This window comes from Propithecus coquereli, unplaced genomic scaffold, assembly GCF_000956105.1.
Source record: "Propithecus coquereli isolate 6110/MARCELLA unplaced genomic scaffold, Pcoq_1.0 Scaffold167, whole genome shotgun sequence".
Classification (NCBI taxonomy): Eukaryota; Metazoa; Chordata; class Mammalia; order Primates; family Indriidae; genus Propithecus; species Propithecus coquereli.
In genome coordinates this window covers 2951102-2967088 of record NW_012141302.1, presented here as the reverse complement: position 1 = coordinate 2967088, position 15987 = coordinate 2951102, and the positions used below count along the sequence as shown (strand labels likewise).

The 15987-nt window shown below is 37.3% G+C and overlaps 1 protein-coding gene across 1 annotated transcript in view; it reads right to left on the bottom strand.

The window, feature by feature from the left end:
* DNAH7 (dynein, axonemal, heavy chain 7) overlaps positions 1-15987 on the bottom strand; it is a 233491-nt gene that overhangs the window by 98456 nt on the left and 119048 nt on the right. The window contains exons 33-38 of the mRNA XM_012641642.1: positions 15375-15530; positions 14507-14675; positions 12300-12426; positions 9311-9530; positions 2217-3089; positions 102-331 (exon numbers count right to left, since the gene is read on the bottom strand). Of these exons, the coding sequence (XP_012497096.1) occupies positions 102-331; positions 2217-3089; positions 9311-9530; positions 12300-12426; positions 14507-14675; positions 15375-15530 (1775 nt within the window). The remainder of the gene's footprint in view (positions 1-101; positions 332-2216; positions 3090-9310; positions 9531-12299; positions 12427-14506; positions 14676-15374; positions 15531-15987) is intronic.

Here is a 15987-nt window from a genome sequence, read left to right as displayed (position 1 = left end):
TATGAAACAAATCTCTATTACATCATTGCTCTATCATTTTTGTATGCACAGGTATTTTAAACCACTACAGCTTTCTTAAAAATGTAAAATTTCATTTTTACCTTCTTTTCTTTTCTAACAACAGTTTGAAGGTGGAGATTAATTCGAGATAAGATGTAGGAGTCACATAATTGTATCTTTGAAGTTCAACACAGAAAGATGTTGATAAATTTATAGTAGAAGTGTGGAAGCTTTTACACATGTCGATACAGCCATCTCGTATTTCCTCTGACATTTCAATTTCTTCCAAGAATCGTGAAGCAACTGCCTGTAGTGCATCTTCAGGCCATGGCTAAATTTAAAATAAATGCTTTAGCACTTTATCAAGGTTACTAATATGAGTCTGTTACTACTGCATCCCTTTACAATTTATGACTATTGGAGATGGAGGGAGGGAACAGTATGAGGTATGGGGTGGGAGAGACTTTCACGAGGAACTTCCTCCAAGTACTTGCACGCTTTGGGCAGGGAGCCAGTAGCAAGCGCATGTAACATTAACTCTTCATGGTTTGTTCTAGATTAGAGAAATGTTCATGAGTTGCACGAGCAAGGAAGGGGAAAGGAACTAAACTTAGGGAATGTCTATTTTGGTGTGCATTTTATCAGTATTATCTCATTTAATTCTCCTACCAATTCCCTGAGGTTCTGTAGGCCTCATTCCTAAAATAGCTGCCAAATCCTTTCCTTTCTTTCTATATCTACCGCAACCATCCCAATTCAATCTCTGTTATCATCTGCCTGGAATATTCCAATAGTATCCTAACTGCTTGCATTCTCTACACAGCTGCCAGAGTGATCTTTCAAAATGTAAATCAGCTCATATTACACTCCCCAATTACAACCCTTTGAAGACTTCCAGCATTCTTAAAATCCAAGCCAGCTTGCCAATCTCTATCTGATGTGGCCCTTCCCACCTTTCTGACCTAAATTATCTCCTCCCCTCAACCCCGACACCCATTCCTGTGCTCTTGTCACCCCGATTTCTCTCACCCTCTCATTCCTTCTGTCCAGCCACTTGCCTTCGCTAGTTTATTCTCTCTGCCCAGATCGTCTAGGTATTGGCACTTTTTTATCTTTCAGGTTTCCTCTTAAAGGTTACCTGTTCATAAAGCCTCTCACTCCCTATATGCTGCCCCATACGGTGGAATTATTTTTTACTAATTTGTCTGCAGAAAGAAAGCTCAAGGAGAGCAGAGGCCTTTTCCATTTCATTTGCTTCCTCATCTCCAGCTTTTAGAACAACGCCTGCTACAAAGCAAGAAAGAGTTCAGTAAATATGCTTTGCATGAAATAATTTTACCAGGAAGTGGAGGTACAGAGAGGTTATGAAAATTTTCGAAGATTATGAATGCTTGTGTGTCAGATCCCATGAGTTTCCTACTGCACATGTGGAGGATGCATTGTGGCACAGTGTTGACACTGGAGGAAGAATTGAATTACTTTTCACTCTGAGCCAGCTGCTCTCCCTTTGCTACTTCCCTTCCTCACCCCAACCCCCACCATCCATGCTCTGCCTTTGCCTGCTCTTCTCTGTGTTTCCTGATACTAAAGTTTACTACAAAAAGCATCACTCTGGCTTCTTCCTTTTGACCTTTGTTGGGTTTAGCAAATGGAAAGAGATGGAGGGTGGAAGAAGAGAGAGGGAGAGGGTATTTAGATCTTCCTCTTTCTAGCAGTAGCTGAGTTCCGGTTTCTGGTTCCTGTTCCTATCGGGAAGCCCTGCTTCCAAGGCTCTGAGCTCTCTCTAAGCTCCCATGACACTCCTCCTTCCTCTGAGCTTTTACAGCCAGGTATAGTAACACTTCGTGCTATTGCTCCACCACTTCCTGAGTGCTCCAACAGCCTCTCTTGGCTCCCTTAACCCTGCCGACACCTCCAAGAACAGTCCCTTTCTTACGCCTTCCTCAGTGAAGGCATCAAGTGTGCTTTCTGTTTCCTGTCAGGACCCTGACCAACAGCCAAATTTACCCTAACACTTTCTATAATACTATCACATTTACTCTTAATTAAATATTTTTCTATTATGATTCCATATAATTATAACTCCATAAAATACATTATGATTAATCAGAAAATTCTACTAAACTACATTTTGGGGGGGAGTCTAAAAAATAAGTCATGATGATGACGAAGATTCAACATTTCTAGAAGTCTATCTAAAATATACATAGCAATACCTGAAACCAGTCAATGGTACAGCAGTTAATAAGAGCAGGGAACTTTCTAAGCCGATTCCGAAATGCATCTCCAATGGGACTCATGGCAAGGACCACATGCAGTTGGTTGCGGCAGCGGTCAATGAACATGTTGAACAGAGCAATGGGGCTTCCATCTGTTTGCTTGGTTTTATCTCGTTGGCGATCTAACTGACGCATCTTTTCGCATATCTCTTGCTTCTCATCTAATGCGAAGAGATTTGGAATCTCTCCGGCATTTAGCAGATTGTTGACATCTTCAAGAAATGACTCTTTTTTAACCTGAGTATCTGTAAACAGGAAGACACCCTGCATCTCACCTTCAGCACATTTCCTTAAGATCACTTTTAAATCTTCATGCCACTCAGTGTTACCATATCCCTTGGAGATTTCAACCTGGAAAACTGAATAATCAGCCATGTGGGCAGCTAATCTGGTGACAGACTGCCTTCCACTCCCTCCCACCCCAACCAGGAGAGCATGGCTGCGGGGCTGCTTCAGGATCCTGGAAATTCTGCTGATGTGCTCTATGGCAAATCGAAATAAGACGAGGTTCATGGGTTTTTTGCTTATACTGTTGTATTCTTCTAGGTGAGCTTCTACTATCACTCGAAGATTATCCACATCTGAGATTTCTCTGTAGCTGGTATCCTCCCTCTTGGGATCATGGAAATCACAAAACATTAGGCTGCGTAAGTCGTCTTCTTCCACCATTCCATCTTTATTAAAATCCAGACATTGAAAAAGCTCATGAAAATCTTCATACATATAAGTTTTCAAAATTTCTTGAATGTAGTTGATAAGCCAACTTCTGTCTGCATTATCCAGAAGGCGATCATAATATACTCTAAGGACCTGGATAATAATTAAAAAGCAGCTTTAGGAACTGATTCTTCTTCTGATTTTTTTAAGTTTTATAATTTCAGTGATAATTTAAAGTAATATAAAAAATACTCTTAGAACATTTCTATGGGTTTTATTAAAAGCATATCCAATCAGGACTGATTCATAATGATGTTTACTTTAAATATGAATTTTGACTATATATATTTGGATTAATAAACCATGATATTCAGTTATCAATAAATGAAAGGTAATTTGGGGGAGCTGAAGTAGATTGTAGAGATGCAAAGAGAATTAAAGGCCTCGAGAAGGGAAGTGACTGCCTTTGCTGGTCACTTAGATGTGGATACCAGAGGTAGGTACTGGTATCCAGGGTTTCTCAACTCCTTTCCTGGGTTATCTCCTTTTTCTAAGACAGATAATATGTTGAAAGTTATGACAAATCAACCGATATAATTTATTTTTTCAAAAACCACATTTTCTAGAAGAGGAAATGTCTTGGGTAGAGAGGAAATTGTTTGATTATTTTTGATTATTTTTGTTGTAAGTCATTGCACAGGGTAATCAACTAAAATGTTAATAAATCTCTGGTTATATGCACATGTTATGGGACTGCAATAAATAATCAGGCTTGCCACATACAACAACTATTTTCTCAAAGTGGTATGAGTGTCCCAGGGTTACAGTCTGTTTTGGACTGAATCTATTCCTCCCCAGGTTCTTATGATGAAGCCCTAACCCTCAATGTCACTATATTTGGGGATAAGTCTTTTAAGGAGGTAATTAAGGGTAATTGAGGTCATAAGGGCCCCTGATCTAACAGGGCTAGTGTCATTATAAGAAGAGGAAGAGACATTAAAGTGCACGCGCTCTTTCTCAATCTCGCTCGCTCGCTCTCTCTCTCTCTCTCTCTCTTTCTCTCTCCTTGAGGAAGGGCCAAGTGAGGACCCAGAGGGAAGGTGGCTTTCTGCAAGCCAGCAAAAGAGCCCTCCCAAGAAACCAACACTTATCTTGGATTTCCGGTCTCCAGATTTGTGAGAAAATTAATTTCTGTCATTAAGCAATATTAGTCTGTAATATTTTGTTATGGCAGACTAATACACATATGTTGTAAGCAATGCATATTTTGTCAGCAGAACTTGGAATCCTGACCCTGCTGTGCCATTTTGGGCAAATCACTTAAACCATCTGCATCAGCTTCTTCACCTATGAAATGGAAGTAGTACTATTTACGTTGCAAATCTCAGAGATTTGTGGCAAAAATGAAATGACAACATTCATGAAAACACTAAGGAATTGAAATATATAACTATTAAAAATTGCCCTAGCATCAGGCTAACAGTGTTCAGGAATCATGATTTTAGTGTTTTCACTGTTGTCAAATTGATGATTTGGTACCATCATCCCTCTTTTCTTTGTGATGGTGGCTGCACAGGCAAATGGTTTTATTTAAGCCTCCCCCATACTTCAACCAGTTCAGAAGCTATTTCTCTATGAGAAAATCTAATTTCCCAATGTATACCAGTAGTAATTTCCTTGTATTGAAGTACTAAAGACCTCGAACAATATTCCTAGGGGAGAAAGGAACTAAATTAAGTCGATCCCACGTATCAGGATTAATGCCTAAGCATGAATCAAGTATATTATTATCTGACTGGCAGTTTAGCAAGTACCTAAGGAAGTGGTTCTCAAAGATAGTCAACACACCTGCACTGGAATCATCTGGGGTACTTGTTAAAATGCATTTTCCAGGGCCCCACACTGGACCTACCTACTTAAAAACTTTCAGAATGGTAATGGGGAATATCTCTTCCCCTCCTTTTTTTCCTTTTCATTATATAAGAGACAAAAATCATAGATGTGCAGTTCAAAGACTTTTTGTACATTTATACACCTACGTGACTACTAACAAGGTCAAGAAATAGACCATTTCCAGCACCTCAGCAGGCTCCCTCATGCTCAGTCCTGCTCATACTCTGTTCTCCTCCCTCTCCAACAGGGAACCGTTATTCTATCACCATCTCTCACATTTTTAAAGGTTGACATGTAAAACTTTCTATTATAAATCTAAATAGCTGCAAAGGGTAATTTCTAGCAGATTTATATTGTAATTTGTGCTTTAACTTTCTTTACCTCAAAATATTGACTGCAGAATTTAAAAATTGAGATATAATTTACATACCATAAAATTCACTCTTTCAAAGTATAAAATTCGATAGTTTTTACAATATTCACAAAGTTGTGCAACCATCACTACTATCTAATTTGTCATCATCCCAAAAAGAATCCTGGTATCCAATAGCAGCTACTTCTCATTTCTTCCTCCCTCCATCCTGTGGCAACCACTACTTTACTTACCGTCTCTATGGATTTGTTTATTCTGGACATTTCATATAAATGGAATCAGATCATATGCGACCTTTTGTGTCTGGCTTTTTTTACTTAGCATAATGTTTTCTAGACCTCTCTATGTTGTAGGATGTATCAGTATTTTTTTAAGCGCTGAATACAATTGCACTGTATATAAATACCACATTTTGTTTGTCCACATATCAGTTGATAGATATTTGAGTTGTTTCCACTTTTGGGCTATTATGGATAATTCTGCTAATAATATTCATGTATAAGTTTTTGTGTGAACATGTATCAATTTTGGGGGTATATAGCTAGGAGTAGAATTGCTAGGTCGTATGGTAACTCTATGTTTAACCTTTTGATGGACTACCAAATTGTTTTCCATATTGTACTCCCACCAGCTGTGGATGAGGGCTCTAATTCTTTCATACCTTCATCAATAGTTGTTATTCATCTTTTTGATTACAGCCATCCTAGTGGATATGACAGGTACTTCACTGCAGTTTTGATCTGTATTTCCATAATGATTAATCATGTTGAACATCTGTTCATGTGCTTATTGGCCATTTGTATATTATCTTTGGAGAAATGTCTATTCAAATCCTTTGCCCACTTTTAACTCAGCTTGTCTTTTATTGTTGAGCTGTATTAGTTCTTTATGTATTCTAGATACTAGATACTCAGCAGATATATGATTTGCAAGCATTTTCTCCCATTCTATGGATTGTCTTTTCAATTTCTTGACAGTGTTTTTTGAAGCATAAAAATTTTTAGTGTTGACGAAATCCATTTATCTATCTTGGGGGGGGGGGTTGTTTTTGCAGAGTACCTATAGTTAACAAGCAAAACAGGTGATATGTGCACTTAAGCTTGAGAGCCATAGAAAAGCCAAAGGGAATGAGAAGTAGTAAGCCGGTTGTATACCTTGAAAACCATTTAGGTTTTCTAGTGTGGTAATGCTGTTTGGAAAGGAAAAAGATACCTAAAATAGTCTCTGACATAAATTAGACCCTGAAGAAATCTTTTTTGAGTAAACAGAAATAAAACACAAGTTAGAGAGTTGAGTTCAATCACTTCATGTTTTTTGAATGTTGAGAATAATGTGTCAAACAATGTTCTAGGCACTGCAGATAAATTAGTGGGAAAAAAAAGGGGAGAAATCTCTGCTCTCATGGAGCTTCCATGTTATCTGAGGGAGGTGGACAGTAAACATAATAAATGCATTACATAGCATGTTAAAAGTCAATGAATGTTATGGGAAGAAGGAAAATAAAACAAGATGAGAAAGACTGAAACTGCTGCGATGGGAGTGGGGTGCCAGGCTGTAGTATTAAATAGGGTGGTCAGTACAGGCCTCACTGAGAAGGAGAAATTTGACAGAAGGCAGGATGGGAGGTAGACAGAGGATCAATATTTGGGGGCAAAGCATTCCAGGCAGCAAAAACAGCCAGGAGGCCTGAACTGCTGGCGAAGGGTAGTTGAGGGTGAGAGCAGGTGGCAGCCTAAGGGGAACAGGGAATAAGATACACAAACCAGGTCCTATAGGCATTGGACTTCTAGTCTGAATTCCTATGGATAAAGGAGATTGCTACTGCAAGGTTTTGAGCTGAGGACTTAAATTCATTATGTTTTATATATCTATATATAAATATGAAGCAATCAATCTCATTAAATGCCCAAAGAGCTCAACAGCCATTGTTAAAATTCAATAATCTGACATCCAAAGCAATATTGAATCTGAAAAATGCTAAAAAGTAATTGTATATACCATAAATATACAACAACACATACCAACTACTCCCATGATTGGAAGAAAGCACTGGCGTGTATAATCCCAAGTGACAGAGCATGTTAGGTTGTAAGCCTGCCTTCCTTTCTCCCTTTATGCACTTGCTCATTCACCAATATTTATTGAGTGCTTTCTGTGTGCCAGGCACTGGGGAAAGCAGTGAAAAAATAAGGTTGCTGCTCTCATGAAGCTTCTACTGTAGCAAAGACAATAAGTAAGCCAAAAATTTAGAAGGGGAAAGTGATGTTCAGTGTAATAAAGAAGAACAATCAAGGGAAATGATAGAGCTGAGGGGTGTAGGAATGGCCCAGTGTCAGCTTGTGTGATAAGAGATATTTGAGCAAAGAGGTCAAGCCTTGTGGGTAATGGAGAATAAGTGCTCCAGGCAGAAGAAATACCAAGGGCAAAGCTCTTGAGGTGGAGGAAGCTAGATGCTTCCTAGAATAAGACTCTCTATGACTAAATGCTGCCCTCGGCAATACATTCTGCTATGGTCTGAAGTTTATGTCCTCCCAAAATTTATATGTTGAAATCCTCACCCTCACAGTGATGGTATCAAAAGGTAGGGCCTTTGGGAGGTGATTAGATTATAGGGGCAGAGCCTTCATGAATAGAATTAGTGGCTTTATAAAGGAGGACAGACAGCCACTTGCCCCTACCACCATGTAAGGACACAGTGAGAAGACACCACCCACAAACCAGGAGACAAGCCCTCACCAGACATCAGATCTTCCAGCACCTTGATCTTGGACTTCCTCTCTTCCAGAACTGTGAGAAATAAATTTCTGTTGTTGATAAAGCTACCGAGTTTAAGGTACCTTGTTATAGCAGCCCAAACAGACTGAGACACACTCCTTCAATGAATTCAGTATCATCTTCCCCTCTAGCATCTCTCCCTCTCCAGCTTTCAGAATATTTCTATTACCCATGTGGCCCACAAAGTGTAGTGCTTATGTCCATGTCCCAGAATAAGAGTCCCACCAAGACAATTAAGTAACCTACAGTGGAGTGTTGTACGAATCTCCTATCATCTTTTCCAAAGAATCAATTTTAAAGATTTTGCTGTGGCCAAAATTTCTGAGTGGAGTGGATCTTCACTTGGACACATACATGAATGTATCAGGATTCAGGAATTCAAGTTGTATATCTAAAAAGCCTAGAGAAACTGGATTTTGAAAAGACCTTTTAAAACCAGGTCTCTGTAGCACATGGTTTTAACATAGTGGCATATTCCCATTTTCTAGGTTTCTTAACTATATTATTCAAATTAAAATAACTATATTACTTCTATGTTAAAAATGGAAGAAAATGTTTTCTCCCACTTTTTCATATTCTTTGCCCATTTAAAAAATATTGAAGTATTATTTTTCATGCATTATTTTTTATATCCTCTCTTTCTCTTTCTTCCCCCTCCCTCCACCGGTTTTTATAAGAAAATGCTCATCCACATACCTATTCCCAAGAGAGCATAAATACATTTTTATATAGTTTCTATATTCTCAAACTATGAATTTGTAAAATGGTTTGCTTTGTAATTCTTTTGACGTCTAGTAAGACTACAAATAAGTAATGTAAATAAGTATATTCACCTCTTATAAAAACATCTTAAAAACTGTTTCATCTCAAAATTATTTGAAGTCAAACTAACAAAGATCAAATCACTTAAAGGAGGTTGACTTAAAGTAATATCTACTTTGAAATATCCTGTAAATCAACAGAAATTCCTGAATATGGAAGGTAAAGCATTTTAAACATCACAAAATATCTCTGTGTTAAATATTTTAAAAAATTATCTTGATCATTGGCCTTTATAATGCCAAATAGCTGAATACATTTCAGCAATATAAATTGCTGAACATTTCTATTTTTAACAATTTTTTTAATTTGGTTTTTTTTTTTTTTTTTGTAAAGGCATTTTCTCATGTTGCCCAGGCTAGCCTCAAACTCCTGGACTCAAGTGATCCTCCTCCCTTGGCCGCCCAAAGTGTTGGGATTATAGGCATGAGCTACCTACCACACCTGGTACTGAATATTTCTTTTTACCCAGTTGTTTCTTGTGTAATCACATTTCAATAACATGAAAATTTACCTCATGAACCCAAAGACGTTTAATCACATCTTTGGTTTCTGCTGTTTCCGGTCTTGACAAACAAACACCTTGAATGACACGAGAGAAATCACGGAGATTGAACAAGTAGTGAGATTTAGCTGGAGTAGGCAAGAGGTTCTTCATTGCTTCTTTATATAGGGTCATTGTGCCATTTACAATTTGTGTGGTCAAATCCAGAAATTCTTCAGGAAATTTATAGCTTAAAATTATTTTTTAAATAAAAAGAAAAGAAAAATGTTAGCAAATGTAGAATTATGATACATAAATGATATTTAGCATGACCGACATAAAATTTTAATTTTGATTAAATCAATTTGGTTTATGAAATTACCATTCCTTGTTATAATAATAGTAGATTTTTAATTCTTTTAAAGCTACTTTCTATTCGCAATTTCATGTTATGTCCAAAGAAACCTTGTGAACTAATCTGAGACAGTTTAATGAGCTTAAAACTACTTGTAAAAGTAAACAAAAGAGCCAGCCAAGAAACTCAGATTATGTAATCACAAATCCAGTATCCACTAGAGAAATGCTTCCCAGCCACTTTCATTCCCTGGCATTCTCAATTGCATATAAATAGAACCCATAAAAAAACATTGGTGAAACAGGTATTTTTCAGAGAGAGAGAAGGAAGAAAATAAAAATACATTTAAAAAACTAAGGAAAAAAGGAAAAGGAAAAGGAGAGTAAAATAGTGAGCCAAGATAAAAAGGACAAAGCTTATGATTAGGTAAAAAGAACATGGGGATGCTTGTGGGTTGGCAGAATCAACATTGTCAAAATGTCTTTGCTACCCAAAGTGATCTACAGATTCAATGCAATCCCTATTAAAACACCAACATCACTTCTGCAGATCTGGAAAAAATTTTATGCTTCATATGGAATCAGAAATGACCCTATAGAGCAAAAGCAATCTTAAGCATGAAGAACAAATTGGGAGGCATCAATTTACCAGACTTCAAGCTATACTACAAGGCTATAGTAACTAAAACGGCATGGTACTGGCACAAGAACAGACACGTAGACCAATGAAACAGAATTGAGAACCCAGATATAAAACCATCCTCATATAGCAATCTAATCTTGACAAAGCAGACAAAAGCATACACTGGGGAAAAGAATCCTTATTCAATAAATGGTGCTGGGAAAATTGGATAGCCACATGTAGAAGACTGAAACAGGATCCGCACCTCTCAACCTCTCACAAAAGTCAACTCACGGTAGATAACAGACTTAAACCTAAGGCATGAAATTATAAGAATTCTAGAAGAAAATGTTGGAAACACTCTTATAGACATTGGGCTAGGCAAAGAATTTATGAAGAAGACCCCAAAGGCAATCACGGCAACAACAAAAATAAATAAATGGGACCTGATCAAATTAAAAAGCTTCTGTACAGCCAAGGAGACCATCACGAGAGCCAACAGACAACCTACAGAATGGGAGAAAATATTCACATGCCACACACCCAATAAAGGGCTGATAACTAGAATCTGTATAGAACTCAGGAAAATCAGCAAGAAAAAAAATCAAACAACCCCATTAAAAAGCGGGCAAAGGATATGAACAGAAACTTTTCAAAAGAAGACAGAATAATGGCCAACAAACATGAAAAAATGCTCAACATCTCTAATCATCAGGGAAATGCAAATCAAAACCAGAATGGGTTATCACTTAACTCCAGTGAGAATGGCTTTTATCAAAAAGTCCCAAAACAATAAATGTTGGCATGGATGTGGAGAGATATGAATACTCATACACTGCTGGTTGGACTGCAAACTAGTATAACCTCTGTGTAATGTAATATGGAGATACCTCAAAGGGCTAAAAATAGAACTACCATTTGATCCAGTAATCCCATTACTAGTCATCTACCCAAAGGAAAAAAAGATATTCTATAATAAAGACATCTGCATTCAAATGTTTATAGCAGCACAATTCACAATTGCAAAGATGTGGAAACAACTCAAGTGCCCATCAATACACAAGTGGACTAATAAAATGTGGTATATGTATACCATGGAGTTCTACTCAGCCACAAAAAACAATGGTGATTTAGCACCTCTTGTATTATCGTGGATAGAGCTGGAGCCCATTCTACTAAGTGAAGTATCACAAGAATGGAAAAACAAGCACCACATGTACTTATCATCAAATTGGTATTAAGTGATCAACACTTACATGCACATATAGTAGTAACATGCATCAGGTGTCTGGCAGATGGGAGGGGGAGGAGGGGATGGGTATATTCACACCTAATGGGTGCGGTGAGCACCGTCTGGGGGATGGACACGCTTGAAGCTCTGACTTGGGTGGGGAAAAGGCAATATATGTAACCTAAATATTTGTACCCCCGTAATATGCTGAAAAAAAAAAGAGCACAGGGAAAGAATATTCATTTGAAAAGATTGGCTATATTTAATTTCTGGCTTGACAAGGAGCCTGCTGTCTCCTCCATCATCACTGGAGAGGGTAAGTAATACAAATTTTCTGAGAATGGCATCAGAAGCTATGATTGCCACTGGCCAAGTCAGCTTGGCTCCACAGTGTCTGTGCATCTTATGGAGTCATAGTGGTAGAATGTCCAGAGCTAGAAAGCAACATCCACTCCCATTCCCCCAAAAAAGAGGCTCGAAAGCTGTACTTATTAAACTTGTACATGGATACCCCTACAGAACTCAAGAGTTCTACTAGAGGATATCAAAGTCACAGGATAAATCTGGCACATCTTTCCAGCATTAATTGTACTCAGTGGTGAAAATTCAAAATAATTCAAACACAAGTATATCATAAAGCTCTGACCCTTTTGTGTTGTGCTCCCATGCTGGGAGGTGGGAGGAACAGATGGGAACAATGTTATCTAGGGATACTTTCATGGAAATATTTGAGAAGTGCTAGTTATATTGATATGTTTCTAAAATATTGTATACCTCTGAATGAAAAAACAAATAAACATTAAATTACTTACCAGATTTTTAAATGCCAGGTTAAGATTCTAGAGAAGATTGTAAACATGGATTTATCACTAAACTCATTGATTGTTATAATATTGAAATGTCGCATGTATCGAGGAGTTACTGGATTTCGACCACCACCTAAATATTAAAAAGCATAACTCTTAATAATGTTACTAGTACATACAAGAGTATTTTCTCCAATATTTTACAGTTTAAAATAACTTGAAAAATGGACAAATTCATGGCACACAAAGAAGTTAAGAATAATCACTTCTTTGGATAATCCTGACATCAAAACTATTTTCCCCTCAAATTCAAGGTGTTTTTCTAGTTGAATATCTGAATGAGTTCAGCTAATTAGGTATAATCTTGGGTCAGATCTGTCTGGGTTACTAAAGGAAATCAGATCAGACAGAATGTGCCATGGGCCATGTTCTCCAAGGTTCACAGCCCAAAGCCGTAAACGGTAAATATTCTCATTGCAATACAATATTAAGATGCAATATTATACAATATTAATATAACCCTGGTGAATCGGACTGACCAAACTTTAAAGTGCTTCCAATAGGCTAAAATTCAGCACAACCTTGGCATGTAGCCTAATTCTTCCCCCACATGATGAAATGAATTTCTCTAAGACCAGTCTGTGTAGGTGCAGCCACTTCACTGGCTGCTTACATGTTTAAAAGTTTGGGGATTTTTTCATAAAATAATGAAAAATTGCTTTGAACTTACAAATTTCTCTTGGAAAATATAAAGGATCTCTAAGGACTAAATATTCTTTCATAAAGTAATGATTATATTTTCAAATATGAAGCTTTAATAACAGAATTTAATGCATTTTGTAAAATTGTATCATCTTTAAAATATATAGACAAATTGCATTTGCTTTTAAAAGGATTTTATCATGAAATCTTTGATAAGGAAATGATTTTGAAAGTGTATATTTAATATATATTTTGCATAAATATATAGGTTCATGTTTTATGTTTGTTTGAAGTCAGATAAATCTTTTACTTTTATCACTGAATTACACCCTGCTGCTTCTGAAAACATGCATGTGTGAAACCGTGTAACTGGTAGCAATGAGTCTGTAGATCAAAACAGTTACGTATGTCTATGTATTTGTAAGTTTATAATGAACACTGGTTTACCTGGGCAAGTTTAAGGAGATGGTGAAAAGGATGCAGAAGGAAGGGTGAGAGATGATCTACCCCAGCTCTAAGTTCAACCGTTCCTCCCAGAGAACATTCAGAAATGGTGTTATTTTTAGAAAGTGGAAATCGGGTCCAAGAAGAAAAGATATCTCATACATTCAGCCTACTCTCTGTCCAGTGCCTGAAGAGGCAGGGAAAAGTGGACATGTGAGTACAAATGACTAGCTTGGGGTGGCTGGAGAGAGACAAAGAGGAACTGTCTGAGACCCAGGAGCAATACAGTCTTTTATTTTAAAAAAAAAAGGGTTCAAAGTGGTCCAGAGAGTGTGCCGAGAGCAATTATTGGCTCAGAGCAAATGTCTGCATTACAGGTCAGATAAAGGTGGGGGTTAGGAAGCAGATACCAGAGAAATTCCCTGAAGTGTTATATGGAGAGGAGGAATTTTTTAAGAATAGAATACCAGCTGGAGGTCAGGAAGAGAACAGTTAAAGATGCTTAGTTAGTTGCATCAAGCCATTTTAGACACCCCAGCTTAAAAAAATATTTCTCTACATAGATTCCTTTGAGTTTATAGATTTCTCTTGGAAAATGTAAAGGGTCTTTAATGGTTAATTATTTTGGCCACTTCCTACTTAACATTCTTCTTGGCAGCCTGTCTAAATCCGGAGACTGGCCAGAATGGGATATGCGTTCGGTAAAAGAAAGATGATCTCTGAAGTGGGGATATTCTATACAGTTGAAGCTTTAAGGAATGACACAGAGGAAAATGAGCTGCCCCCAGGGGGATCTGGGTTCTGAGAATGCATTAACAGGATATGGAGTGCAAAGTTCCAGAATGTGGGAGAAAAAAAGAATTTGGAAGAGTGGGCCAAATGGCCCAACCAAGGTCACTCACTTTATAGAGTTGGCCATTGTGCTATACTCCCTTAGGTCACAGTGGATACACATAGAAAACATATACACAACACGCTAGAACTCAAAAGAGATTTTTTCCAGTTATCTCTTTAGATATAGCCAGCGTGATTTTCCATCTAAATAATCACAAACTCAGAAAATGTACCTGGAGGTCCCATTGCACACATGATCTGAATGTCCACTAGTTTAATCACAGAACAATCTTTTAGGTCATACCAATTCCAGTGATCTAACCACTGCCTAAGTAACTCAATGGGAGGTTGAGCCCCATATACCTCCCGAGCAGGCATATTGACATCATCTACAAAGACAACCTGAGAATGAAAAGAGAAGTATTAGAAAATATCAACGTCTTAACACAGAGTCCCATTGTGTAAACCATGTTGAGGCAAATACTTAGATTATCTTCTTGTAGAGTATATATGTGGGGAGTGATAGCTTCTTTTCCAAGTAAGACTAATATCCTTGTCATCCATGCTTTTAACATTCCTATTCCTCTAAATACAGGGAGACATTCTTATTATTAACCAAGGACTTACTAATCCTCTCATACAATTTGTTTCTCGATATACCTTGTCTTTTTTTCCTTGTACAACACTTCAACTCATTAAAATAGATGAGAAAGTTGTGATTAAGGTGAGAAGGGTATTCTTTGCAGAGGAACACAGATAAGTCAATTAATAGCTGGGTTGTTAAATGTCTGCAAAAGCAAGCAGCAAAGACTGCTGAGTAAAAATGTTAGTGGAAGAATTAGGAAGGTAGATAATTTCTCAGATAAATATTCTACTTTCAATTCAAAGGGCAACTGCTTGTTTTTAACATCAAATTGTCTAATGCACATACAAATATGACCACACTTTTAGGAAAACTTTTTAATCAAAATATGTGATTTTAAAAGAACTATACAAAAAGATGTCAATCCCTAGGATATTTGGTTTCCTTCTTCTGGCTGCAGCAATGTATGTGAACAGGGCCAGGATTGTACCATGTGTACAGAAACAAAGAGCCATTACCATTCTCTTGCCCAGAGGGGGACCAAAAACTCCCTTTCTTCTTTTGTCCAGTTTTGACATGATAATGTTCTGAGTTTGAGCTGCCGTAGTTTGTGCCGAGAAGTTAATTAGGAGAGGTTTGTATATTTCCTTATTGAGTTGATTTAAAAGAAAATTCTGCATAACAGAAAATAATAAAATGAGCCATAGTTGGAATCATGTTTTGACATTTCAAAATAAACACTAAGCATCATTAGTGATTCCAATTTAACTTTAAGTTCATAACAGTGTATCATGAGATGGAATCAGTAGGAATAAGAGTTACCATGCCACCATGGAGTGTCTCTATCTCTCCAGGTCCATAGAATCTTTGGTTTTCACAACAACCCATTCCTTCTTAACACGGAGTCACGAGGACTCAAGAGGTTAGGAAACTCGCCTAAGGTCTCAGGGATGGGTAATAATTCATATTGCCATTTGTCTCTCTCCAGATCAATGTTTTTTTTAATACACCTTATTGTCTTTCCACTTATATACCAAGTTAACTTTCTGTAAGTTAGAAAGCTTAAATAATATAATTGTATTTTCAAAATGGAATTCAATGGGAAGCAAGTGGAATTACAATGGTACTTAA